General features: G+C 39.6%; 1 protein-coding gene across 3 annotated transcripts in view; it reads left to right on the top strand.

The window, feature by feature from the left end:
• The window catches only part of CEMIP2 (cell migration inducing hyaluronidase 2), an 87,343-nt gene extending 66,144 nt beyond the window's left edge, over positions 1-21,199 (top strand). For all 3 annotated transcript variants that reach the window (XM_039544645.1, XM_039544643.1, XM_039544644.1), the window contains exons 10-24: positions 54-123; positions 1,662-1,790; positions 3,517-3,605; positions 4,689-4,820; positions 5,429-5,464; positions 6,303-6,458; positions 8,489-8,666; positions 10,158-10,373; positions 11,060-11,268; positions 12,398-12,580; positions 13,995-14,214; positions 17,904-18,002; positions 19,049-19,197; positions 20,124-20,227; positions 20,609-21,199. In XM_039544645.1, the coding sequence (XP_039400579.1) occupies positions 54-123; positions 1,662-1,790; positions 3,517-3,605; positions 4,689-4,820; positions 5,429-5,464; positions 6,303-6,458; positions 8,489-8,666; positions 10,158-10,373; positions 11,060-11,268; positions 12,398-12,580; positions 13,995-14,214; positions 17,904-18,002; positions 19,049-19,197; positions 20,124-20,227; positions 20,609-20,805 (2,167 nt within the window). In that variant the 3' untranslated portion in view covers positions 20,806-21,199. The remainder of the gene's footprint in view (positions 1-53; positions 124-1,661; positions 1,791-3,516; positions 3,606-4,688; positions 4,821-5,428; positions 5,465-6,302; positions 6,459-8,488; positions 8,667-10,157; positions 10,374-11,059; positions 11,269-12,397; positions 12,581-13,994; positions 14,215-17,903; positions 18,003-19,048; positions 19,198-20,123; positions 20,228-20,608) is intronic.
• The last annotated feature ends 3,161 nt before the right edge of the window (positions 21,200-24,360 follow it).

The following is a 24,360-nucleotide window of genomic DNA, read 5'->3' as shown; positions in this document are numbered from 1 at the left end:
TTTACCATTTGTAGCGTCTGAATTATTTATTGTTTCTGAATAATGTATTGCAGGGCTGTTTCAACATTCTGGATTGCTCATCCCAACAATCATCTTATAAATAATGCAGCAGCAGGCTCACAGGTGAGGCACATAGATATTCTTTGACACAAACTATTCATATTTCAGATAACTAAGGCATACACTATTAAAAAGGTAGGCATGTCAAAGTTTCACGTGTAGATGTATTTCTTTTTATGTTTAGAAGTACAATGGCATTTTACATGCAAGCTGTCTCTTCTAAATGGGCATTTTGGAAATTACTGAACATCTCTGTTCTGAAGAGAACAGAAGATAATAATTCAGAAAAGGAAGAATTAATATATTTGTGACTGTGTATAGTGAATCATTTGTGAACAAGGGATCCTACGAATACATCCATGCTAATATTAAGGATTCGATATTTTCTGTAGTTTATATTGTGTAGCTACTGTTCAGGACTTAAAATTTTGGTCATATTCAGTGGAATCCAAAATAGCTGTGCTGTTTTTTTATTACAGTGGACTAAGATGTGTTAATTGTCTTGGCTATGCATTAGTCTGTTGTTTCTCAACACGGATACCTAAAATGCTGTGACAAGCGGAACACAAATCCTAGAATGATGAGACCGTTCTATCACCAGATATAGAACACGAGCAGGGTTTTGGTGACTTAAAACCATTCTCTTCTCCCCAGTGGCAAATTGTAGGGTACAACGCAGCAGCTCTATAGCCACTATTCAAGCCTTTTGGGCTAGAGCATCCCTATTGCACTTGAGCATTCCCTACAGGAGGGTTTTACTTAAGAGCTCAGATCTTTTAGCCACACCATATTAACACAATCAGAGATGGCATGGAACTCTCCCCTGGTGTACTGGGACTGCAGAGGCTTCTACTCAACTACTGTGTCCTGGCCACCTCTCATGCAGGGTAACATACGGGGTGGAGGGTTGCAGGCTTCTGCTAACTGGTAAATGTCACCTTTTTAAGAGTGGTTGCTTGGGGAATTGAGAGAAGATGGAGAGGTGTGAAATAATTGCTGCATATTATTGGCTCAGAGCTGTGAACTGGCCAGACTTCTCAATTTTTTTGAAAGCTCTTGTGAGTTTTTTGGCTGTATCATTAAATCTTGATATTGGCATGGTGATGAGCAATTCTTAAAGAGAAATAAGTGGAAAATATTTGTATATATTCTACAATAAAATGATTTGTTAGCTAGCTGAACAAAAATATGATTGAGTACACAGAAATGTAATGTGTCATTGAAATGCAAAAGGTTACAATTTTTCCTAGTGACTTTGAGTTCAGACTTGAAATGTTCAAAATTAGGAGATCTTTGTGGCTAAAATTTTCCTTTTTCTGTGTAACCTTGTAATGGTGCATACAGCCTTTTTGCAAAAAAAAAAAAAAGTTTTAGTTATACTGCAGTCAGTTCTTTCTTCAGACGCGATTTAATGTGGAATTCATTGTGAAAGGATATCGGTTGTGTTTTCATTTAATTATTGTTTGAGATATGTAAATTACGTTTAAAATGCATTTGATTTGTTGGAGAAGTCAATATAGCAGTAATGATGATTTAAACATGCTGGCGCTAGACAGATCATTTGTCACTTTTAAAACGTGTTCTCACCCTCTTATTTGCAGGATGCTGGAATATGGTATTTGTTCCACAAGAGTTCAACAGGAGATTCTCATGGTTTATACCCTGAAACCAAAGCAGAGCTTACACCATTAGGCATCTTCTATAACAACAGAGTTCATTCTAATTTTAAGGTAGTGTACTAATAGCTTGATACCTGGGCTTTAATAACTATAATATTTCAATATTAAGACCTGCATGATTAAACAAAAAAATCATAATGGCAAAGAGAGGTGACTGAAAGCTTGCTCTTCTTGAAATTGGTTGTCTAGTATTGCAGCACATAGTATAATCAGGTACTTGTGCAGTCCCTTGTTATGCTCATCCTCAAAGTAGTTTTGGTGTTTTAATATTCTCTTTTTTAAAAGGTGGGGAGTTGTCAAATTACACCGAAAACAAAAATCCGTAACTTATAGTTTTTGCATAATGGGCTGACAGAAATTGTTGGTATCTCAGATTTCAATGTTGAGAAACTGTTCAGTGTTTTAAGGCTGTCATTTGGTGCTTTGAAGTACAATGATCCTTGAGAACCACAGATCAGGGTGGCTATGAACTGAAAGTTGTAGTTCATAAACTGTCAGTGACCTGTTTCCATGGGTCATTAACACACACATTTCAAGTGCTTCTTTATCGTCTCATAGTATTTGACTTGAGAAGCCCATAGACCATTTCATATGGTAGTTTGGCGACAGCTCAGATCTATGGTACCATTGGGTACACGCAAGGGACTCTTGAGCCATTGAAAGTCATTCCAATTAATTTAAATTAGTAAAATTCAGTTGACAAAATAAGATCGTGTCTCCTCTATATTTTTTGTCTTATAAATTCACAGTGAGCCCTTCAGTAAAAAAGCATTATAATTTCAATGTAGCTGCTCTGTATGGTGATTTACATCTTGATTTTATAAAACCATCTAGAAAAACAACACTGAGTCCGGTGGCACCTTAAAGACTAACAAGATTTAGTTGGGCATAAACTTTCGTGGGTAAAAAACCCACTTCTTCCAGGCGTCTGAAGAAGTGGGTTTTTACCCACGAAAGCTTATGCCCAAATAAATCTGTTAGTCTTCAAGGTGCCACTGGATTCCGCGTTGTTTTTGTGGATACAGACTAACAAGGCTACCACTCTGATACTTAAAGCCATCTAGGTATTTCTTTACCCATCTATATTAGCTTAAAGGTGACGTAAGAGTTCTCTGAAAGTCAAGTCCTAAACAGTAAATTTTACATACCATATACTTTGGGATGTTAGAAACTGACTTTTTTTCTTTTTTACTTTTCTGGTTATAGTCTTTCCTGCTCCAAATAACAGTGACAGTATCACAGCATGGATGCACAACTTTATGGGGGCTGTACATTAAAAACAGTTCTATTTGAAAATTGAAGGGAGTTATTGAGAGTTGGACAAATGTGTATTCAAATCAGAAGTATATTATAATACAGGTGCTTAAACCAAATCACACATTCCTATTTATACTAAAATGTGGTTGAAGGTAGGGAATATTCTAAGCCAAGACTTCAAGTTTTTGTGAGGTAACTATGCAGTAGAAGAGTTAATTACATTTTGAAAATAACAGATTTCAAATGTTTTTAATGAATTCTAAACTATAGTATTTCCATGAACATTTTCAGTCCTGTGATAGCACTAAGTATTATTTGAGATATATTTCCCCAGGCTATGTTAGCTAAGGGAAATAGAGAGCTAAAGAGAGTACATTTAAAAAAACAAACAAACCCAGCATTATACACGTAGTGACTCACTGTTTTGTGAACTCAATTTCAGATTTATCGCGAAAGATAATTTTGTAAAGCTATCTGGGGCTGGGTCAGGTAAATTTGTTTCTTTCCTCACTTGTTTCAGGCTGGCTTATTTATTGATAAAGGTGTAAAAACCACCAATGCTAGTGCTGAGGATCCAAGGGAATATCTTTGTCTGGACAACAATGCGAGGTAAAATCTGTTCTTTCAATACTATTGAATGCATATTAAAATTTTAAAATAGCTAAGTTCTCAGAATTGGTGCAGAGAGCTCCCTAATGTGTAGGATTGGGCCAAGTTTCATAGCAGTTATTTTGTGGGTTTTCACCCTTCCACAAATATACCTGTACCTTTTTTGATTCTGTCTAGTTACTTTTGTGTTCAAATCAATAAAAATACAGAGTGGGTATGAATTATCTTCCACTTTTCCAGTAAGCTTAAAACAGGGGAACCGGATATGCCTTAAGCCCCTTGGGCTCTCATGGGCTCCCCGACTGGCATCACCCCCAGCCTGTACTCAGGCTATTTCTTCCATCCTCCCTGTTGCTTTTGTGTTTGTAGTACACTGCTACACTGAGTCAAAAATAGGCTGCAGCTGCCACTATGTGGGACCAGCTGGGCAGCAGGTATGGAGGAGTGGAGAAACATCCTACCCCAATGAAGAGCACTCCATAAAATTAGGTGCACTTGAGAGGTATAGGAGGGAGCAGTCAGCACCCAGCCCTCTGTCTAGTGCAACCGCAGCCCCACGTGCCCTTTCAGTGGCAGTGTCAATTTTCCTCCTCTCTCTTTCCATCCCCTCTGATTAATGCTTTAAGGAGAAGGGGACACAAGGGAAGGCAAGAGAGAAGAAGGGGGTGAGACTCAAGTTGTGGGACAAAGGAGCCGGGGAACAGGAAGTCGCAGCTCAGGAAAAGTAGGATGGGGATCCATAGTGGGAGATATCCTAGCCCTTCTGGGAAGGGAAGGGAAGCTTAATGCTCCGTCTCTTTTATTGCTTCTTCCCAAGAATAGGATGGTCAGATCTCTGAAGACACTGTTGTGGGAATGGAGACTTGCGGGGGGGCACTCATAGTGAATTTAGGGTTCTAGTCTCTGTCATCTTTCAGCGTGGGCCTTTTTGCCTCAGGCATGTTGCAGGAGCTGATTTTGCCTGTTCAGTGAGTGCAAGCGTTTATATCTTGGTATATATCACAACAGTGTATGTGTGCACAGAGCATAAATCCGATACCTTCCTTTCAGGTGTTTTTTTCTTTTTTTCCCTCCCTTTCTAAGGTTTCGCCCTCATCAAGATGCCGACCCTGAGAAGCCCCGAGTTGCTGCTCTGATTGACAGACTAATCGCTTTTAAAAACAATGATCATGGGTCTTGGGTCAGAGGAGGGGACATCATCATTCAGAACTCTGGGTAGGTATCCAAGAGCAAACCTCTACGTGCTATAAAAAGACATTCTCTTGGATGACGGTATAAAAGCTAGAAGAAGTGGTGAGTTGTAAAGTCTGGAAAAGCCTATATTAAAGTAGGATTATGAGAGAGAATGTCAGAGCTAAACCATTGAAGCTGTTCAACTGTCTCATCCACTAATGGGTTGAAACTAAGTCCATGCAAGATTACATGGGAATTTCATTTAAATGGGAAGCAAACAAGGATTTGAAATGACATGATAGAGAAAAGTTAAGTCCAAAAATTAACAGAGACCATAGAAAGTACTTTTAAAACTTTTGACTTAGCTTTAGAGAAACCTCAAATATACTATTATATTGCCACTAAACAAAATTAAATAGAAACAGTTATATTCATTTTAAAACACCAGAAATCTCTAAGTATAATAGCAATGGTGATTTATTTTTTTTGGTAAGTTTCGTTTCATACACAGATTAAGATTCGATCCAGTTTGAAGTGATTCTGCTCTGATCCTTTGAGAAACCAAAATAAAAATACACATTTCATGAACATTTAAGTGTATTGTACATGATTTGAAATTTGCTTTGTTCAAAAATAATTTTCTCTTGTAGGTTTGCTGACAATGGAATAGGTTTAACTTTTGCCAGGTGAGTATTTTTGTACTGGATTTCATCGCTATGTTCAGTTTTCCTAGCTTAATTTTTCACAGTATATGTCAAAGAATACGTAGTAGATGTGATACTGGGGCTATTTAGAAACCCAAATGTAAAAAAATTAGAAATGTGAAAATGACAACAAGAAGGCCAAGAGGGTTTACATAAGGGGAATGTCTCACCACTTTTGACCCTGAGTCTACTTCTGCTGAAGCTCTGATACATCGAGTCATGATACTAGATAATTAGATGACATGACCAGAACTCTAGGAGAGTGTACAACAGGTGTTCTCAAACAGGGGGTCACAAGGTTATTACATGGGGGGTCATGAGCTGTCAGCCTCCACCCCAAACCTCGCTTCACCTACAGTATTTATAATGGTGTTAAATATATAAAAATGTGTGCTTAATTTATAAGGGGGGGGTCGCACTCAGAGGCTTGCTATCTCAAAGGGGTCACCTGTACAGAAGTTTGAGAACCACTGCTAACATCCTAGCTTTTCACCTTTTGTATAATTAAAATGTTCTTAATACTGAAAATACAAGTTTTAAAGAGCGGACAGGAGGTCAAGGGGAACAACAAAATGTAATACTTACAATTAATTGATTTAATGCACATACAGTTGATTTTTTTTTTTAAGGCTAGGATTTTTGAAAAGCAGGGATTAAATTGTATATTGCAATACACTTCTAAACAAAAGGCTTAGCCTGCTTTGCTTAGATAAAGGTAAACAATAGTTAGAACTTGTAGGATGTCTTTTTATTTCAGAACAATATAACTTTCCTGTTTGCTGTAGTGCCATATCAGTAATCTTGGACTTCATTTTGATAGTGACGGAAGCTTCCCAAAAGATGAAGGCTCCAGCCAGGAAGTATCAGAATCTTTGTTTGTTGGCGAGAGCAGGAATTATGGCTTCCACGGTGGCCAAAACAAATACTCAGGAACTGGAGGAATAGATAATAAAAATCGCACTCTCCCTAGAAATCGGTAAGTGTTTCAGTGTGCAAAACAAAGTTGCTTTTTCCAAAATTTACTTTTTCAGTCTGATTGAAAATAGCACTGTAAATTTAGAACTAGTATTACATTGCATGGAATAAAAAAATACTCCAAGATAAAACATGGCTACAAGGGAGTCTGCATGGTTTGGGGACTTGATGACAGAATGTATCACCTTCTGCTTCTGGGCTGGCAGTTTGAATCCAGCCAAGAATAGTAGTGACTAAAAACTGTTAGTCTGATGGAAGGTGGGGAGCTTTTGTCAAATTAGTTTGACCATCTCAGTCCTGTTTCCAGTGAACAGGTGTTCTCATCCCAAAAACTATTACCACAGTTGGTGCTAATTTGCACCTTTTATTGACCCTCCGTAGATCCTCTCAGTTGGAAGAGTGGTCCTTCCAGAGGCACAGTTAAGGCATGTTAACATAGCAGTGTGGGAAATCTTTCACTGATATTGCCCAGTATTTAATGAATAAAAGGACTTCAGTCTCCTGGGCGATCAGTTTAACAGTGTCACAGTCTAGGGCAACTGCACCTGTATTCTCCCTCTATGGGCTTCCAGCTCCCCAACAGTCTCCTCTCCTGCATGGAGACTCACTCCTCTCTCCCTTCTGACTGGTGTATTTCCAGGCTGAACATTTCCTTGCCTTCACTGTTATTCCCAGCAAAAGCCAGTCTGCTTAAGCACGTCGGCTTGCTTTAATATCAGAGACTAATAATCAGCCCCAGTGATTTAGCTATCGTACAGTTCTTTCTAAGTAAACGTATTTGTTTCTTAAGGTAAAAGCACTACAGAAGGAACCTTAAAAACAACAACAAAAAACATACATGTATGCAAATAAGCTTACCAGAGATCACCCCAACTCTGACGTAGACTCAGTCACGTGATTAATTCTTCAAAACCCACCCAGGGGGTTCCCTGTGGTTTCAAGTTCATCACACTCTTTTTGTTCATAACAAGAACACGGTCTTATAGGGCCTCAGTTGGCCAAGGTCCTTCCAATTGTTCTGTAAAGATTGGGGACCTCTGTGGACCTAAGTTCCTTATAAGCTACGTGGCCATGCAGCAGCCTATTTAGCACTGCACAGGCGCTCAGGGAACCCACCCTGCCAGGATCTGCTGCAACCAGGGGAGGAACACCCCTAAGCATTGATTTTCCCCTTTAGCCAGGGGGTGCTCCACCCCTTCCACCATGTCCCCACCCCGCCTTTCCTGCCCCCGCTCCTCCCTCATCCTATCTCTTCCCCATCTCCTCCCCTGAGTGTGCCCCATTCCCGCTCTTCCCCCTCCCTCCTAGAGGTTCCTCCATGCCATGAAACAGCTGTTGGTCAGTGGAGCCACCGGCAGGTGAAAGGTGTGGGGGGGAGCTTGGCTGCCAGTGGCTGCTGCTGAGCAGCGCCCACAAATTTTTCTCTGTGGGTGTTCCAGCCCTGAAGCACCCACAGAGTCGGTGCCTATTGAGGCACCCCATCCCTGGCTCCAACTCCCCTCCCTGTGTCAGACAAGCTCCACCTCCCCAACGGCTTGTCTTGGGAAACTTATTCACCCACTGCCAGATAACACCCCTTGCCTCATATATGAAGGGAGAAGGTGTAGGGCAGATTCAGCTTAGGGCACCTCTGTGCTGATGGGCCATCTGAGAAGTTTAAGATGGTCTGGAAACCTGAGGCTCCCTGCCTGCCCAAACACATGGGACTCCCAATTGGGCACTTCTGCTGTAGGGGTCCCACAGCATCCTAGGAGGGAGAGGCAAAGGGGAATAGTTGGGTGGGCTGCAGACAGCTTGGCTCCCTTTTCCAATTCTAGAATTTGAAGTGTAGGTTCTTACCTGTAAGTAAATAGTGGAGGGAAGACTTCCTTTGTCTCTAGTGTCCCACTCTACAAACCATTGTCTTAGCGTTGTATTCTTAATGCTTTTAAATGAAGGGAAGCATTGCCTCTCAGGGACCCTGAACCAAGATTTCTAACAGGTCACGTATGCGTGTGTGTGTGTGTATTAAACATATTCTGTTTTTAACAGGACGTTTCCAATCAGAGGTTTTCAGATTTACGATGGACCCATTCATCTTACCAAATGCACATTCAAAAACTTTGTGCCAACTGCTGATAGATACACCAGTGCAATTGGATTCCTATTGAAAAACCCTTGGCAGTTGACACCTAAAAACAACATCTCTCTCGTTAAGTTTGATACAAATGTAAGCTTATTGCAAAATTCATTTTCAGTGGATGGGGTGGAAAAGGGAGACTTCATGGAGTGGGGAAGGATGAATTCTGTGTACAGTGTCCCATGCAGGAGACTTATTTTGAGAGAATTTTGGTGATGTCCTCCTATTTCTTCAAACAAAGGGGAGTCCTATGTGCACTCTCGGTATTGCCTCCACCTGCCCCATTTCTGTGCTGACTGCCACCACTGGGCCTGGGTTGCCTTTTCCCTGCTTCCCTGCAAGTACCTGCTTCGCTTCAGGTGAATGTGCCCAAACTGAGGTGCCCCAGGTAATGTCTGCTGAGCAAGGGAGTTGTAGTTTGGAGAAGGGGTGTCTGCCACATTTAAGGAGAAGGCTCCAGAAACATTGAAAAGGCTGGCAAATGAGGAGGTGAGATTAAGCAACTTCTAGGGGACATATGCATTTCCTACATTTCCCATTTTTGGTGTCTGTCCCATGCTAGCATTGAGATGGATGGGTTTGGATAAAATGTCAACCAGCTTCTCCTGCCTTCGCTTACAATTAAGACTGAATTGGACCTTTGAGGGTTGAAAACTATACTTTCCTCCATTGACACATGCCTTTGAACTTCCTGATTTCAGCCAGAAATGATTATACTAAAATCTCATGAGAAGTGCTGTTCTTGTACTATTCCTGGCTTACCAGGAAGTTCAGGAAATAACAAGTGCCTGTTTGTGTGAGGTTTCTAGCCCAAAGAGTTTCCAGTCCCAACTTCTATTCAGAACAGAGCTTCCAGACTTTTTTTGAAATTTGCACATCATTAATTTTAGAGTAATCTGTTCTCTGTACCAATTACATTTACAAATATTTATTCTCTTACTCTGGAAACTAACTTTTCTTTTTTATCTTGCTTGCTTGCTTACTCTGGTTACAAGAGTTATTTAAATCTTTGAATTCTAATATAGAATTCATAGTACAGTGAAGAATACTCCTATTAGGCTGTGCAGTTGCTGACAGAACTGTATAGTGAGGCATGAAAACAATGACTGGTGCCTCCCAACCCAAACTCAGCTGTGGAGACAGGGTATAGACAACAATGGGGTTTTGGTTTGGGTTTTTAATGCTTGCTTTGAGATCAAAAACAAGTGATTGTAGATGTGTAATGATAATAATGAGACAAGATTCTTTAGTACCTGAGGCAGCTGAAATAATGAATTTGCAGTCATAAATATTAACACAGAATTCTGAAACATTTTAGCAGAAGCCTGAACCACCAGGGCTTCATGTGTTTAACTGAAAACCGTGTCTACTACAAAATAATGAAATTCTGTTTTGCAAGACTATGTTGTCCTTGTTAGAGAAGTTATTCAGCTCATAAACCTTGTCAGACTCCTGATTGTCTTTGCATACATGGAAATGTTTATCAGTGTGTTACTAACTGTATACATGCAGTAGCACTACTGAAATTGGTGGCTTTGTGAGAGACTTAATTGGAATGTTTCACTTCCCTTTTATGGTCAGGTTTCTCTGAAAGTCTTCTTTGGTAAACCTGGTCCCTGGTTTGAAGACAGTGAGCTGGACGGTGACAAGAACTCAATATTCCATGATGTAGATGGTTCTGTGGCTGAATACAAGGACACTTATGTTGGTAGAATGGATAATTTCCTGATCCGACATCCAAAATGCATTAATGTTACACAATGGAATGGTGTGGTCTGCAGTGGGACCTATGCTCAGGTTGGAACTGTTGCAGTTCTTTGTGAATTCTATATTTTATATATATTGACAAGACTTGATGAAAAACATATCAAAACCATGAAATGCCCTTCCTCTTTAGGTTTTTAAAAATTTATTTTGCGCTTACTTTGCCTTCTAGATGGTTCTGAACAACTTCTTGGGGGAAGGGAGGGGATTATGATAGCAAATGTAATAAAGCGAATCTTTATGCAGTGAGTTGACTTGCCATCATCTGCATACCGCAGTCCTGTTGGCCAAAACTTTTAAGTGTGGGAGTTTTCTTATACTTGCGGTTCTGTTTCCCACAATATTAAAAATGTGAAATATAGTTTTCTGAATACAAACCCCTCTGCTGGGATCAATTCCTAGCCTGTCACAGACTTTGTGTGTGTGTGACTTTAAGTAGGTTACTGAATCCCTCTGTTTTCTATCTGTTAAATGGGTAAAATTATTGCCGGCCTTGTCTATTTAGGCTGTAAACTCTACAGGACAGCGGCTGTCTTTAATTGTGTGCACAGTGCCAAGCTCACTGGGGCCTCTAGGCATGACATCTAATTTTCTAGGGATTCCGTTTACACTGTTTGTTTGTATTTTCCCTCATATATATTGTTTCTAGTGAAACTGATAAAAAATCGTCAGATTACTTCAAATCTCTCCTCCTCTTCTGTCTAATGCTTTTTTTAAAGCTATACATCCAGACAAGGAACCCACAGAACCTTACTATGACCATAGTACGAGACGAATACCCTTTCAGCCCCATGGCACTCCGAGGTATTAACCAGCGAGCTGCCTTTCAACAGTACCAGCCTGTAATGATGCTTCAGAAGGGCTATACGATACATTGGAATGGACAAGCTCCCCAAAGCACTTTTCTTTATCTCATTAACTTTAACAAGTATGTTTCCTTTCATTTTTGCCTTTAATACAAAAGACACCATTGGAATACTGTGTTGCAGAAATAGTTGGATACATTCAAAATTACAACCACGAGTAAGACTAGAAATTGAAATAGAAAATATTAAAAGCAAAATTTGTACTGGAGACCTAGGCCAAAAGCTGTGTAGAGCTATACAGAAAACGCTGTAAAGTGGTATTTAAAGAAAAGCCCTATTGCTTTATTACTGTGTGAAGCTGTGCAGAGTAGAACCACAAATGGTTCGACCTATCACTGGCCTTGTTAAGAGTCACCTGAATAAGATGCTGTATGTCAAACTGGAAAACTTACAATTTGTATCCAAACAAGGTGGATTGATTTAAATCAAAGTGACTTAAATCATTGAAATTTTTATCATGATTTAAATCAGCAAGCAGGAAATCTTGATTTAAATAATTTTTTTCATGTTTTGCATTTGTACTTTAGTTACATTCCTAAAATCATTTTTTCCTCCATTGGTTGATAATCATTAAAACATGTTGATTTGCAGTTAAATCTACCTTTTTACACTGAATTTGATGCTGCTTTTTGCTAACCAGGAGGATACTCTATATTTAAGTGGATATGCTCAACTTTCAGTTGCATGATTTGATTTTTGGTTGTACCCCCCCCTCCCCACTTGAGAGCCATGTCAAGCTCAATTTGGATGGAAATTTAAATTCAGTTAAAAATGCACAAAAACATTTAATTTTTTTATTAACTAAAACTACCTTGAATGTGCTGGCTACATTTAAAAAAAAAAAGTGTGTTTTTTTTTTTTTTTTTTTTTTACCAAAAGACTGATTTATTAAACACAGGAAGTATTATCTGTAGTTAGTTTCTGGTCGCAGTGTCCTTCAATATTTTAGAACTAGTGGACCTCCTCCTCTCACATACAGCTTTTATTCATAGATTGGAAGAGAAAAACAGCTTTTCTGCTTTTTCGGCTCCCAAATGGTGTCTTAACTTTGAACAATTAGTTATTGAACTGAAATTACTGAATAAACTGAAATGAAAATATTGTCTCTGATACTCTATTTGTTTCCACAACCACAAAAACAAGAAACTTGCTCAAATGAATGTTTTCAATTTTGTTTCACTCTATTTCCAGGAATGACTGGATTCGGGTTGGACTCTGTTATCCATCAAGCACAACTTTTCAAGTAACATTTGATGTCTTTCAAAGGCAGACATCTGCTTTCTATAGTGTGGAGGACTATACATCAGTAACTTCGATGATGGACCTGCAGAAAAATCGATCAGAGAAGAAGTTTTATTTTGACAACAGCACTGGGTAATTGTAATTAGGTTGATAATAAAAGGATACTTTAATAGTAAAATTGCAAGTTCAGTAGTGTTAAGAATTGGCTCTGATGGCTGCTTAAGAAGGAAAATCTTATGGAGAAACACTAAGCATGTTGCCATGGACGTTTGGAAGAGTAATCTACATAACTTGTAATTATAAATGTAGTGGCCATCAGATCAGCACTTGTAAACGTATACCACAGCTGCCGCAGTTATTTCCTATTCTAAGAATGGGGGAAACTGTGGTATCTCAAATACCACAGAGAGGTACCTTTTGGCAAGTAACTGCTTTGTTAGTTTAGTATGGCTCAAATGTAAATGTTTGCCCTCTTCAACAGAGTTTAAAAAAATTCCTGTTGGTCCAGAAGGAATCAGACATATTTTCTTAAACTATGGAGTAAAGTTTTCAAAAGTGACTTAGGCTTGTCACTTTCAAAAATGGGACTTAGGCTCCTAAATCCCTTAAGCACTTTTGTGAATGTTACCACTGAAGACCTTAATAAAGCTTCCTTAGAAAAAAACAACTATGTATACATTTTTTGCATGTTGTGGTTTTTTATTTTGTTTTTGTTCCCTTTTTAAAATTATAATCAGAATATTAGTATAAGATTTTTTTTGGATTTCTTATTAACTAGTTTGAGATATTTGTGTAGATAAACAGATATATGTAGTCTATCATTTAGGTTTTCTTTTTTCATCTAGAAACTACAGTGACAAGCAACTATAGAAAAGCTGGTAGAGCTTATCAATATAACAGTCTTCCAGTCAGGATGTGTTTATTGGGCTTTATGCACACTCAGAGCAATAAAGCTCTTTATTTTCTAAATTACACTAATATTTTTGCATATTGTACAATAAGAGCACTGGTTTTTTTTCCCGTTAATGTCTGATATGTTAATTGCCACATAGCAAGTTGAGTGAACATTTGTTAAGATTTTTGGTGTGAAAGTTACTGGTTGGTGCAGGGGCGGGAGGATGGGTGGTGATTTACGGTGGGTAATTTTTTTTTCTCTGTTCAAACAAATCCTGTCATAATGACTTCTCTAACTGTTGGAGAGTTCTAATATATATCACTGAAGACTTCCCTATTGTAGTAGTTATTATGGAACATTTACAGAGGACTGTAAATTTATGCAGCAGAGAGTCCTGCGGCACCTTATAGACTAACAGACGTTTTGGAGCATGAGCTTTCGTGGGTGAATACCCACTTCGTCGGATGCATGTAAATTTACGGAGATTTAGAAAACAAAAACACATGACAAAACCAAAACCCTGTCCCTGAAAAGCTTGCAGTGTGAGGTCTCCTATGTTCACTAATCAGTATATTTGAGGAAATTTTGATTATGTAAATTTCTGTATTTTATCAACTAGTTTTCTAATCTCTTGTATTGTTTTGTGTTTAGATTGCTGTTTTTATATCTTCAAGCCAAATACAATAGGGATGGTCACAGTTATTGTTCAGCTCAGGGATGTGAAAGGGTCAAGATTCAGGCCACTGTTCAATCAAAAGATATCAGTAACTGCATGACAAAAGCTTATCCAAAGTACTACCAAGCACCAACTGTTCTACAACCAATGCCAGCCAAAACTACCGCACAGTGTAAAAATTGTGGCACAACCCAGGTAAAAACAAATTCATAAACGTGCATGTAAATTACCAGTAGATATTAACTTCCACATAATTGCCTTAAATATGGTTTTCATGAAGGAGTGAAAACACTTCAGAAGCAGATATAACCTGGAAGAAAGTTCTACTATTGTGTATATTGCTTACTAAATAAAGGGTAAGTCAGTTCAGTTCAAATGTATTCAAAATTTTTTTTGTTTTTATTTTTTTTAAGTTTTTGCAAAAACTAAGGTTTGTAAAAATGACCCAATAACATTTTTTTTAAAGTCCAAAGGGAACAGCCCTCTGTAGTGTTTTTAAACCTGAATATTGGTGTACTTCAAGGGCCTCTGCATTTTCAGTTAAGGGTTTTGGTGTCTCTAGCGTGAGGCTATGGAACTGTAAATAACAAAGCCATTCCTGCTAGAGAGTGCTCTCATGCTAATATGACGACATTGTGCGCGCGCACACACACACACACACACTTGACCACCTCAGTTCCTTCACTGCCACAGAGAGCTCAATGGAACTGCCTCTTCTGTCTGCAAGCTAGTTAGTGTGTCTTCTTAGAGTAGTTGGGGCTACTCGCCTTGTGTTATCTCCAATGCTGTGTCATACTAGGATCTTGTAGAGGACTCAAAAGGGGTGCATCCTCTTCAGCCATCTTTCCAGAGAGGGAGATACGTGCTTGATGCCTGGTGTTGCTGGGAGAAGCTCATGGGTTCCAATGCAAAATTTACCATGCCTTCACTCCTCAGATGAGGAAGGACAGGCACTTACAACTGCAGGGGCACTTGGCTTGTTTGAGCCTTCAACTGGATCATTCTAGCACTCCATCAGAAATTTCCAAGTCCTCTTCTTTGCTGAGGTCTTCTGTAAAGAGTCATGAGACACACCCTACCACCCCAGCTTTGGTGTCGAGCCTAAGAATGACCTCCCCAAAGCACATATTTGTTGGTCCTGTGCCTCTCACCTGATGTCTGGCACTGCAGCCCCCATCAAAAACTCCCTCAATGCTCTAATCAGCACAGATCAACTTTGAGGAATCAGGCTTCCAAATGTTCTTGTGTCCCTGTTTCAGGGAAGAAGGAAAAGAAGCAGCATTCTGATCCACCAAATGGGGCATTGTTCTCCTTCTCCAAAAACACGTCACTTTTGGAGCCTCCTTATTAGTCTCAGTTCTCCTCTGTTTGAGGCTCTGGTGCCAGGTGACCGCGGCACATTGCTGTTTCACATACCTCTGACTGTTGATTTCCTCTATCATGATGGGGGGGGGGGGGAAGGGGGGCTCTTTCAAGGCTTTTGGCTATACTGCTACTGCTTGACTTAAAACTTAAAGAACACATCTCTCTGTCCTCACCACCAGTACCAAAAAGAGCTAACTGTATGCCTCCTGTACCCTTGGAGGGTCCTCAGTTTTTGTTGTTGTTTGTTGTAATGTCCCTTGGCTAATTCAAAGCTGGTCTCTGTAGCCCAGGAACTCTCCAAAAGTAACAGTGCATCCCTGACTGCGTCTTCAGATAGAGAAAGAGAGGGGCATAAACTGGAGGCTGTTGGAGGAAAACTATTATTCTGCTTATTTGAGCTTCCAAGTGGTAAATTACACCTCTACCCCAATATAACGCGACCCGATATAACACAAATTTGGATACAACACGGTAAAGCAGCGCTCCGGGAGCGGGGCTGCGCACTCCGGTGGATCAAAGCAAGTTCAATATAACGCGGTTTATATAGGTTTCACTTATAATGCAGTAAGATTTTTTTTGGCTCCCAAGGACAGCGTTATATCAGGGTAGAGATGTACCAAGCTGCCCTGTTCAGATATAGCTATGCATTATGGTATTCAATTAAGCATGCACTGACTCCTTACTAGACACACACAGGAAAACAGCTAAGAGCTTGGTCACTGAGGATAGAACACTAGTGAGATATGCACAGAGAGCAGTTTATGACCCCTCAGGCTCTGCTGCCAGAATCATGGTCACTGGTATTGCTCTATGGACAACCATGACTTAAATCATCAGGCCCTGCTCCAGTTTCATATAAACCTCTTTGAGGGGTCGGGTCTTTCTAATGATAAAACAGATGAGATTGGAGACAATTAAGATGATGAGAGTTACAGCCTGATCTCTAGGGCTTTCCCAGTCCTTGTTTACTTCAGAGGAGCTGACCTTATACTTGGTTTCAGTACCACAGACAGGCTCCCTCTGTGAAGTAGCAGGGAAATGGGGCACAGCAAGAGGAAAAGGGGCATGGCTGGACTGTCCCTACAACCAAACACTGCCTGTGGTTTCAGCCCTTGGGGGGCCATTAGTAGCTGTCCCTCCCATCCTTTGACTTGCACCAGATGCAATTTGGCCCTTGTTGAGGATCTAACCCATTGTGCTGCTGCTTTAGCCTTCCATTGTTCCAGTAACATGTTTTCAAGATTTTCCCTTTCTACTCTTTCAAAGAGAAGACTTAAAGAGCTTGGCTTCTCTACTTATAACATATTTTTTCCCCTTTTGTAGTAACTGGATTTTCCTCATCCTTTTCTTTACTTCTGTTTGGCAGGGAAAATGTATTTTCTTTCCAGTTCAATAAAATGTTCATACCCCTATCGTGTTCCATAACTCAGTGGTCCCCAACCTTTTCTGTCTGGGGGGCGCCAGACAATGAGCCACGGAGGACCGAGGCGGTGGATGAGTATCCGCCGAAATGCAACATCAGTAGGCGTCGCCGCCAAAATACCACCGACAAGCAGCAGCATCCAGAGGCGTCGCCGCCGATTTTCAGCATTTCGGCGGATGCTTGTCTGCTGGCCAGTACGCGGGCACACTTAGACGCCCCGGCGGGCGCCACGTTGGGGACCCCTGCCATAACTCATTCTCTGTCTCCCATGACAAAAACAGAACATGAAAAATAAGTTAATGACTTTTTTTTTAACCATTTCTTTTCTGCCACTTAGATCTTTTTGTCACCCTTCTCATTTCACTGCAGTGAGCCAGGTTTTGTTCTCTCTGTGAATGTAATGTTTACAGTTAAGTCTGCTTTATGGTGATATACTTTATTCATCACTTCTTCATCTTTCAGTTTCCAGTTTCTTCCCCAGACTACCATCACCCCCAAAATTCTAACTATTAATGTGAGTCTAAATGCTGCAATTTTTACTCAGGAAAAACTCCCATTGCTATCAGTGGGAATATCGCTAGCATAAAGATTACAAGATTAGGGCTACAGGCACCTGTTTGGTATCTTCATTGCTGTCTTGCTCCTTTTTTCCAACATATACGTTACTTCATACTTCTGCTATGTTACCAAAAAAAGCAGAAGTGGCTCAGAAACTGATGCCCAGCACAGCCTGGGGGCAAGACACCAAGAGATGCTGTAAGAACCAAGTGCCATTGCTCAGACTTGAATACATTAATGTGCTGGTTTTCATCCATACTAATACAGTTATATTACAATAGCACCCAAAATCTGTTAGGCACTTTATAGCTATATAGTTCCCCTTCCCTGAAGAGCTTTCAGGCTAAAAGTATCCATGCATTTTGACAGTATATTGATTTATTAATCTTGTTTTTTCCAGTTGGCAGTTTAGAGTGTCTATCAGAATAATTGTTGATTATCAGTATGCTGTCTAGTGTTTAAAATAAGACTTGCTGTTGAGCGTTTCTGGGAAAGCAGGGGGGAGAGTAAACGTTAACATTTTATTTTTTACATCTAGATGGCATTTACCAGTGATCCTCACAAAACCTACCTCCTTGTGCAGATTCAGTCACTCAGCAAAGTAGAATTACAAAGTAGTCTTCCATCTTTTATCTCTGTAAGTATTCTTATGGCCTCTTTTAACCACTTTTTCCTTAGCAGTTTGAATTATGGCAGCTGCACATTGATGCAATCTTGTATCATACTGAGCACTTTTGTGCTGAGCATCCTTCCGCTGAAGCCAGTGGGAACTGGTGGGTACTCAGTACTATGTTGGTTAAATCCAAAGCAGTGAAATAACTCTTATACTAACAGACTATTACCTAATAGTACCAGTCCTCCAACATTTTGTTCTGTTAAAGCCCTTCAAAACTGATTAGAAGAGAGGGGTCATTATTTTTTGTTTACACTCCAATTCAGTGGTGATAAATGTGGTGATGTAATGTTACTTAACACTTGGTCTGTTGCCATTTTTCCACTTGGGAACCAAGAGAGAATTGTATGTGATGCTGGAGGTGGGGGTTTGCAGGCATTCTCAGCACCCCAAGGGTGCAATTTTAATTTATATTTGTCCTATAGAGTAATGCATATATTGTGTTAGTGAAATAGTAAAACTCTGAATTATTTAGGCAGAGAAGTGCAGGCTATAACAGCCTGTGTGTTTGTAACGTAACATAAATCCAAGCTTGTGAGGGATTTTATGTGGCTTATTTTTAACAACAATTTTCAGTAAGATGCTTTGTTAAATATAGTACAACTTAATCAACTGTGGAGGCTGCATGCTCTGCTTTTGTGCACAGAGGGAGTGGTTGAGTCTTTGCATGGCACCGTCTCAGGACAAGTGAGCTACCTCCATTCCTTGTGAAGAATGGTGGTGGCTGAGATAGGATTCATGTCCTTGACAGTGATTACGGTGAACTGAGGAAAAGCTAGGTGATTCTCAAGGCTCCCTGAGGAATAAAGAAGTCCCATCAGCCAGGTCTTTTTGGAAAAGGAAGAATGGAGAATCTCTGATAAATTATTGGTTGTCAAAAAGGACACTACTGTGTCTGTAAATCAAATTATGATAAATGTGGCCAACTGACAGGAGCAGAAGAATATTATTGTACTTGCAAATTGCTGGCAAAAGCAGGCAGTGATTTATGATGTCTTTTCTCACTTCAGGTCAATGGAAATAAGTTTCCCTTCAAAGATGTGGGTGTATTTACCGTAGTAGTTGATGCCTGTGTTGGCACTGTGACAGAAAAAAAAATTTTTCTTCAAGCAAACATTAAAAGCATAGACGAATATTTAAAAACTGGAATTCCACAAAGGTATATACTATTGTAAACCTATCCATTTATTTACAATACGTATCATGAAATATAGACTTGAACTGGAGTACAAAATACACTGGAGTGCTTTATCATGATAGTCAAACTCTTGCCAGAGAACAGTATTTGTGGGCTGATAATTCTAGCTCACTTTTCACGTTGCTATGAAAACATTTTTAGATTGAGGGCATAAGTAGAAGCACACAAACATTTAAAGGAACAGTTTCACTACATTTGAGAAAATGGACCAGGTAAATTTAAACATTTGGATTAAATCCCAAAAATATGCTTTCCTTTTCAAAGGATTCATTTTAATGAAACACTACATAATCACCTTTTTTTTTTTAGCTTACACTGGTAAGAAGAATAAGCCTTGGTCTAATTGAGGACATTGTGGCATGAGAATTTTGACAAAAGTACTTTAATGTTAATAAGTTGAAGATTTATTAATTTCTATTTATACATTGACAGTAATAAAAAGTCACTAAAACCGTTTTAATAAGGTGCCTACACTAAAGCTGGTTGAAAAATGAAAAGCTAACTTCACAAAAAAGAAATTGCAATTTTAATTTAAAAGATTTCAAAATGGGTCCATTTTTCATTTTTGCAGAATTTTTTACTTTTTCTTGAAAGCATTATACATTTTCTTTTACTAAATTTTCCTTAGACAAACTTTTTGTAACCACCAATAACATTTCAATAAAAGTTTTAATTAAGTCACAATTTTTCACACAATTTCATTTTCTAAAACAGGACACTTCTCAGCTGGGGAAAAAAAAAATGTCCCAACCATTTTTTATCAGCTCTCTATATAAGTATTGCCCCAAATACAGTGGAAGAATAAGCAAGCTAATTTGGAAAGTATATAAGTAGCAGTGATAATAAATATTTAGTTTCCTCATCTTACTACTTTCTTTCTGGTACAGATCAATAGTTTTACTAAGCACAAGAGGTGACATAAGAAACCTTAATATTTCGGAAGCCTTAATGTCCTTGGGAACAGCCAAACCAGCTCATCTTCAAAACAAGGGTTTGTTTAATTTTCTCGTACATTTTCTTTTATTAAATTCCTTATGATGAGTCAAATTCTTGCAGGGTTGCATGAGTTGTTTCCAGTTAAGATGATGTCAAACTATTTATTTTATAATAAAGAAGTTAGTGGAAAACTACTAATTTAAGGTTTTAAAATGTTCAAAAGTGGTGGTGTGATGGCTTTTAAAACCATAGTGTCTGGCTAGGTGTGAGGATGGCTGCATTTACTATTATATGAGGAAATCTGGGGTGGGGGAATGGAATTTATTTTCTCCTATGTCATGTTGTTGTAATGTCTGTTTGCATGTAAATTGTATCTAAAAGGTGTCTTTTTCATGTCTAACTTCTGATTCTGTAACTCTGGATTGTTTCATTGCAGGGAGCATAGCCTTTCTTGGCTTCAGAGGAAACTTTAAACCTTCCTGGGCTAAGCTATTTACCAGTCCTGCTGGGCAGGGCCTAGGTCAGATAGAAAAGTTTATACCTTTACAAATGGAAGAATATGGCTGCACCAGAGTGAGCTCTAGCAAACGGAAAGACTTGGAACTTTTAAAGCAAGCTTCAAGAGCACATTAGAGACTAAGATGTACTAAGTGCTGGAAGAAAATGTGAACTAACTTATTTAATTTATGGCATTTTAAACTATACTTTTATCCCAAGTAAACCATTTTACTGTTTTGATAAAGACATATGCCTATGTTGACCGCTTGAATGCCAGTCTGTGCACCTTCTAGTTGTACAAAATGTTAAAGAATTTATTACTATTTGTATAGACAGGTTTTTCAGAGATTTTTTTTCTGATGTTTGTATTTACTGAAAACAGTTACCTTTTTTTAATACTTTTGTAGCCTGAGAATTGAGGATGCTTGTAAGGATCAGCCTGGAGAAGTTTTGGTAGCGAGTATTGGATTGCTTAGGGTTTTAAAAAAAAATTAATTAAAATATCTGTCTTTTAAGCAGTTTGAATCCATCTTTGCATTTCCTTTTTCCTGTTTGTTGTACACATTCCTGAGATCACATTTAATAATCAGGACAGTTATGGGTAGGTTCATCAGAAATCAGTTTTGTCGTAAACTCAACTGTTAGCCTCTTTTTATTTTTAACCTTTTCTGCTGATTTGTATCCATTTTAAATTTCCATTTTCTCAGGGGGCTCCCTTGCAGCTGCAGGGCTTGGGATACTGAATCACAGTGGGTGCAAGGTGTTGGGGAGGCTCCAGTCCTGTTTGGGCAGAGCAGAGATCCCTGGACAGAGCCACGAGGAGTAGGGTGAGCCATCTGCTGTAAGGGAAGACACCCTGCTGTTGCATGCTCCTGCCTGGGGACAGCCTCCACACTCCCAGCTGATGAATGAGTGAGCTGGAGGGGGCTCCCTGTGGGTAGGATGACCAGACAGCAAGTTTGAAAAATTGAAACTGGGGGCGGGGGGTAATAGGAGCCTATATAAGAAAAAGAGCCAAATATTGGGACTGTCCCTTAAAATCAGGACATCTGGTCACCCTACCTGTGGGGCCAGTGACACCGGATTCCTGAAGGGGCATGGGAGGCTGTGCTTGCCACTGGATATTTTTTTTTTAATTTATTTCTCTGTGTCAGGTGAAATCGGTGTTTACTGACTATTTGAATCAAATCCTGCCAAGCCTAGTTGTGGTCCATGCCCACTTTTCCAGATATTAAGGGGCAAGTCCTGTTCCTCCACCCACATGGGTACAAAGAGCCCTAACTGTAGCCAAATTTCTGTCATTCAACTGCACATGGGGAGAAGAGGATGGATTCCAGGACCCTGTGCAGGGGCCTATACCTTATGCATGTCATGAATCTATGTTCTGCAGAGGCTATCTGTGCCTCAGAGTGCAGGGGATACATGGGATGGTGTAGGGCTGGAGTGAGGGCAAAGCCAGTGGATGCACAGTTATGTAGATCCTCTAGCCTCTCTCTCTCTTCAGCTGATGTGCAGGGGCCACTACAAAAGCAGCTACAGCCCTAGGATGAGAAGACTGCTTTTCTCACCCCCTTGAAAATCTCCAACCCCTCGCCTGGTAATTCAAGTTAATCTTAAACACAAAATAACTCTTTAAAATTCAGTTTTCAAACAGCATAACAACTTGTGCCGAGCAAATGATCTCTGACCTGAACCGTGCAAGTTAAACTTTTAATTTGTATTACTGTATTTTGAAATTGATGAGAGAGATCCACAGCTCAAACCTTTGGTCTGCGCTACTCTAATTGTATATTTTGTTTATATTTAATGGTATTTTCATTCATGCTATAATCAGGCTGCTTCTTGACCTGTAGGTCTGAATCTTTCTTAATATAAACAAATGGATACCTACCTTTTGGTTATATACTAGGTTTGTTTGGATCCTTTTCATTTTCAGTCTAGTCAATCCTTCTGCAAATTGTGGGAAAGCCACACTGAAGGATTGCAACCCATGCAGGTACTGATTTTAGGAGGTTGTGCTCTTTGTCTTTGAACATAAATTTCACTATCTCAGAGAGCCCAAAGACCAGTTTCATCACGGTGGGGGAGGGGTCGAACTATCTTGTACCCACAATTCTAAATACAATTAATGCAAATTATTCTCCCTTCGTACATGTACTATTGATTCTAATTGTTATATATGAGAGTCTCCTTTTAAATATACTTCACATTTTGCATTTAAAATGAGTATCTTTGTGACGATATCAATCTGTACGCTTTGTCTTCCTGAAACAAATGAAAAGGCTGTCTTGTGCCTTTAAGGGAAAAATGCAGAGAAGCTGAATTATGGTTGTTTGTTACTTTACAGAGTATGCTACCTCAAACTGCTGCCAATAAATCATTCTAGATCTAATAAACTTCTTTGTGCTAATGTGTGTTCCTTTTAATCCAGGATGTCATGTTACTAACATTTGATGAGTATAAATAAATTTTATATTTCACAACTTTAAGGCAATAAATGATGGGCCATCTTCATTCTCTTTCTGTGTTAAATACATTTCTGTAGTTACTCTGGTCTAAGGATTTAAAAAAACTTTACAGACATTAATTTCTCAAGCCTCAATATACTTGTGAGGGTAGGTATGTTGTATATGCTTCCAGATTTACAGAGTGAGGCGTGGGGAGAGAAGAAACTGAGGAACCCGATACTAAGTGACTGTGCTAGGGCATGAGCCACTTTGAAACAAAGGTTTCCTGTCTCAATCCTGTTCTGTAACTCACAGGGCCTTTCACCTTGTGTAGGAGTAAAGTACATCTGTGCACAGATGTACCATTCTGACTTGGTAGTATTTTGTACCAGTTCAGCATGATTATATAAGGTGCAAGGCAGTGACAAATCAAACTGTTAAAATTTACTCTGGAGTTGGTCCAAGGTATTTGTTTTAAGTGATGCTTTTAATTATGGATCCTATCATTCAAAATCCTGCTAAGGGCCTTCCAGGTAAGGGAATATGTATCCTAATCCCCAGACCTGGCTGCTTGTCTTAAAATGTGATGCTCCCCAGTGGTATCCAGGGTACTGAGGCACCTCATCCTCAACTGTTGCTCGCGTGAGGGAGTCTTGTGACAGCTGCGGGTCAATTCCCTGAAACAACCAGCCTCTGGCAACACAAGCATGTCTTCCAGGCCTCCACAGACCTCAGTTTCTGTACAGGACATGCCAACTCTCAAACCCTTGGAACGTGAAGAATGTAGCTGAAGTCGACATACTTAGATCTACTTACCGCAGTGTCTTCACTACGGTGAGTCGACTGCTGCCACTCCCCGTTGACTCTGCCCGCGCCTTTCACCGAGCTGGAGTACAGGAGTCGACGGGAGAGCATTTGGGGATTGATTTATCGGGTCTAGACTAGACACGATAATCGATCCCCGCTGGATCAATTGTTGTCGGCCGATCCGGCCAGTAGTGAAGACATACCCGTAGTTATGTAAAAGAATCTAACAGGTTGGTAAAATTTTGCCTCTGACAAAATTGTTTTTTGTGACCCCTCATGGTGTCAGACTTGCAGACAGAATCCCCTTAGCCCCACCTCCCCTTTCTTCTGACATGTAACACACCGTCTTTTGTTAAAACACAAGTCCAGAGCTCTTATGGCAAGACTAATCAGGCACCTGAAAGTGGTACAGTAGTCTGGAAAGGTTGAGAGCCAC

Source organism: Mauremys reevesii, linkage group 6, assembly GCF_016161935.1.
Source record: "Mauremys reevesii isolate NIE-2019 linkage group 6, ASM1616193v1, whole genome shotgun sequence".
NCBI lineage: Eukaryota > Metazoa > Chordata > Testudines > Geoemydidae > Mauremys > Mauremys reevesii.
This window is presented reverse-complemented; position numbering and strand designations above follow the sequence as displayed.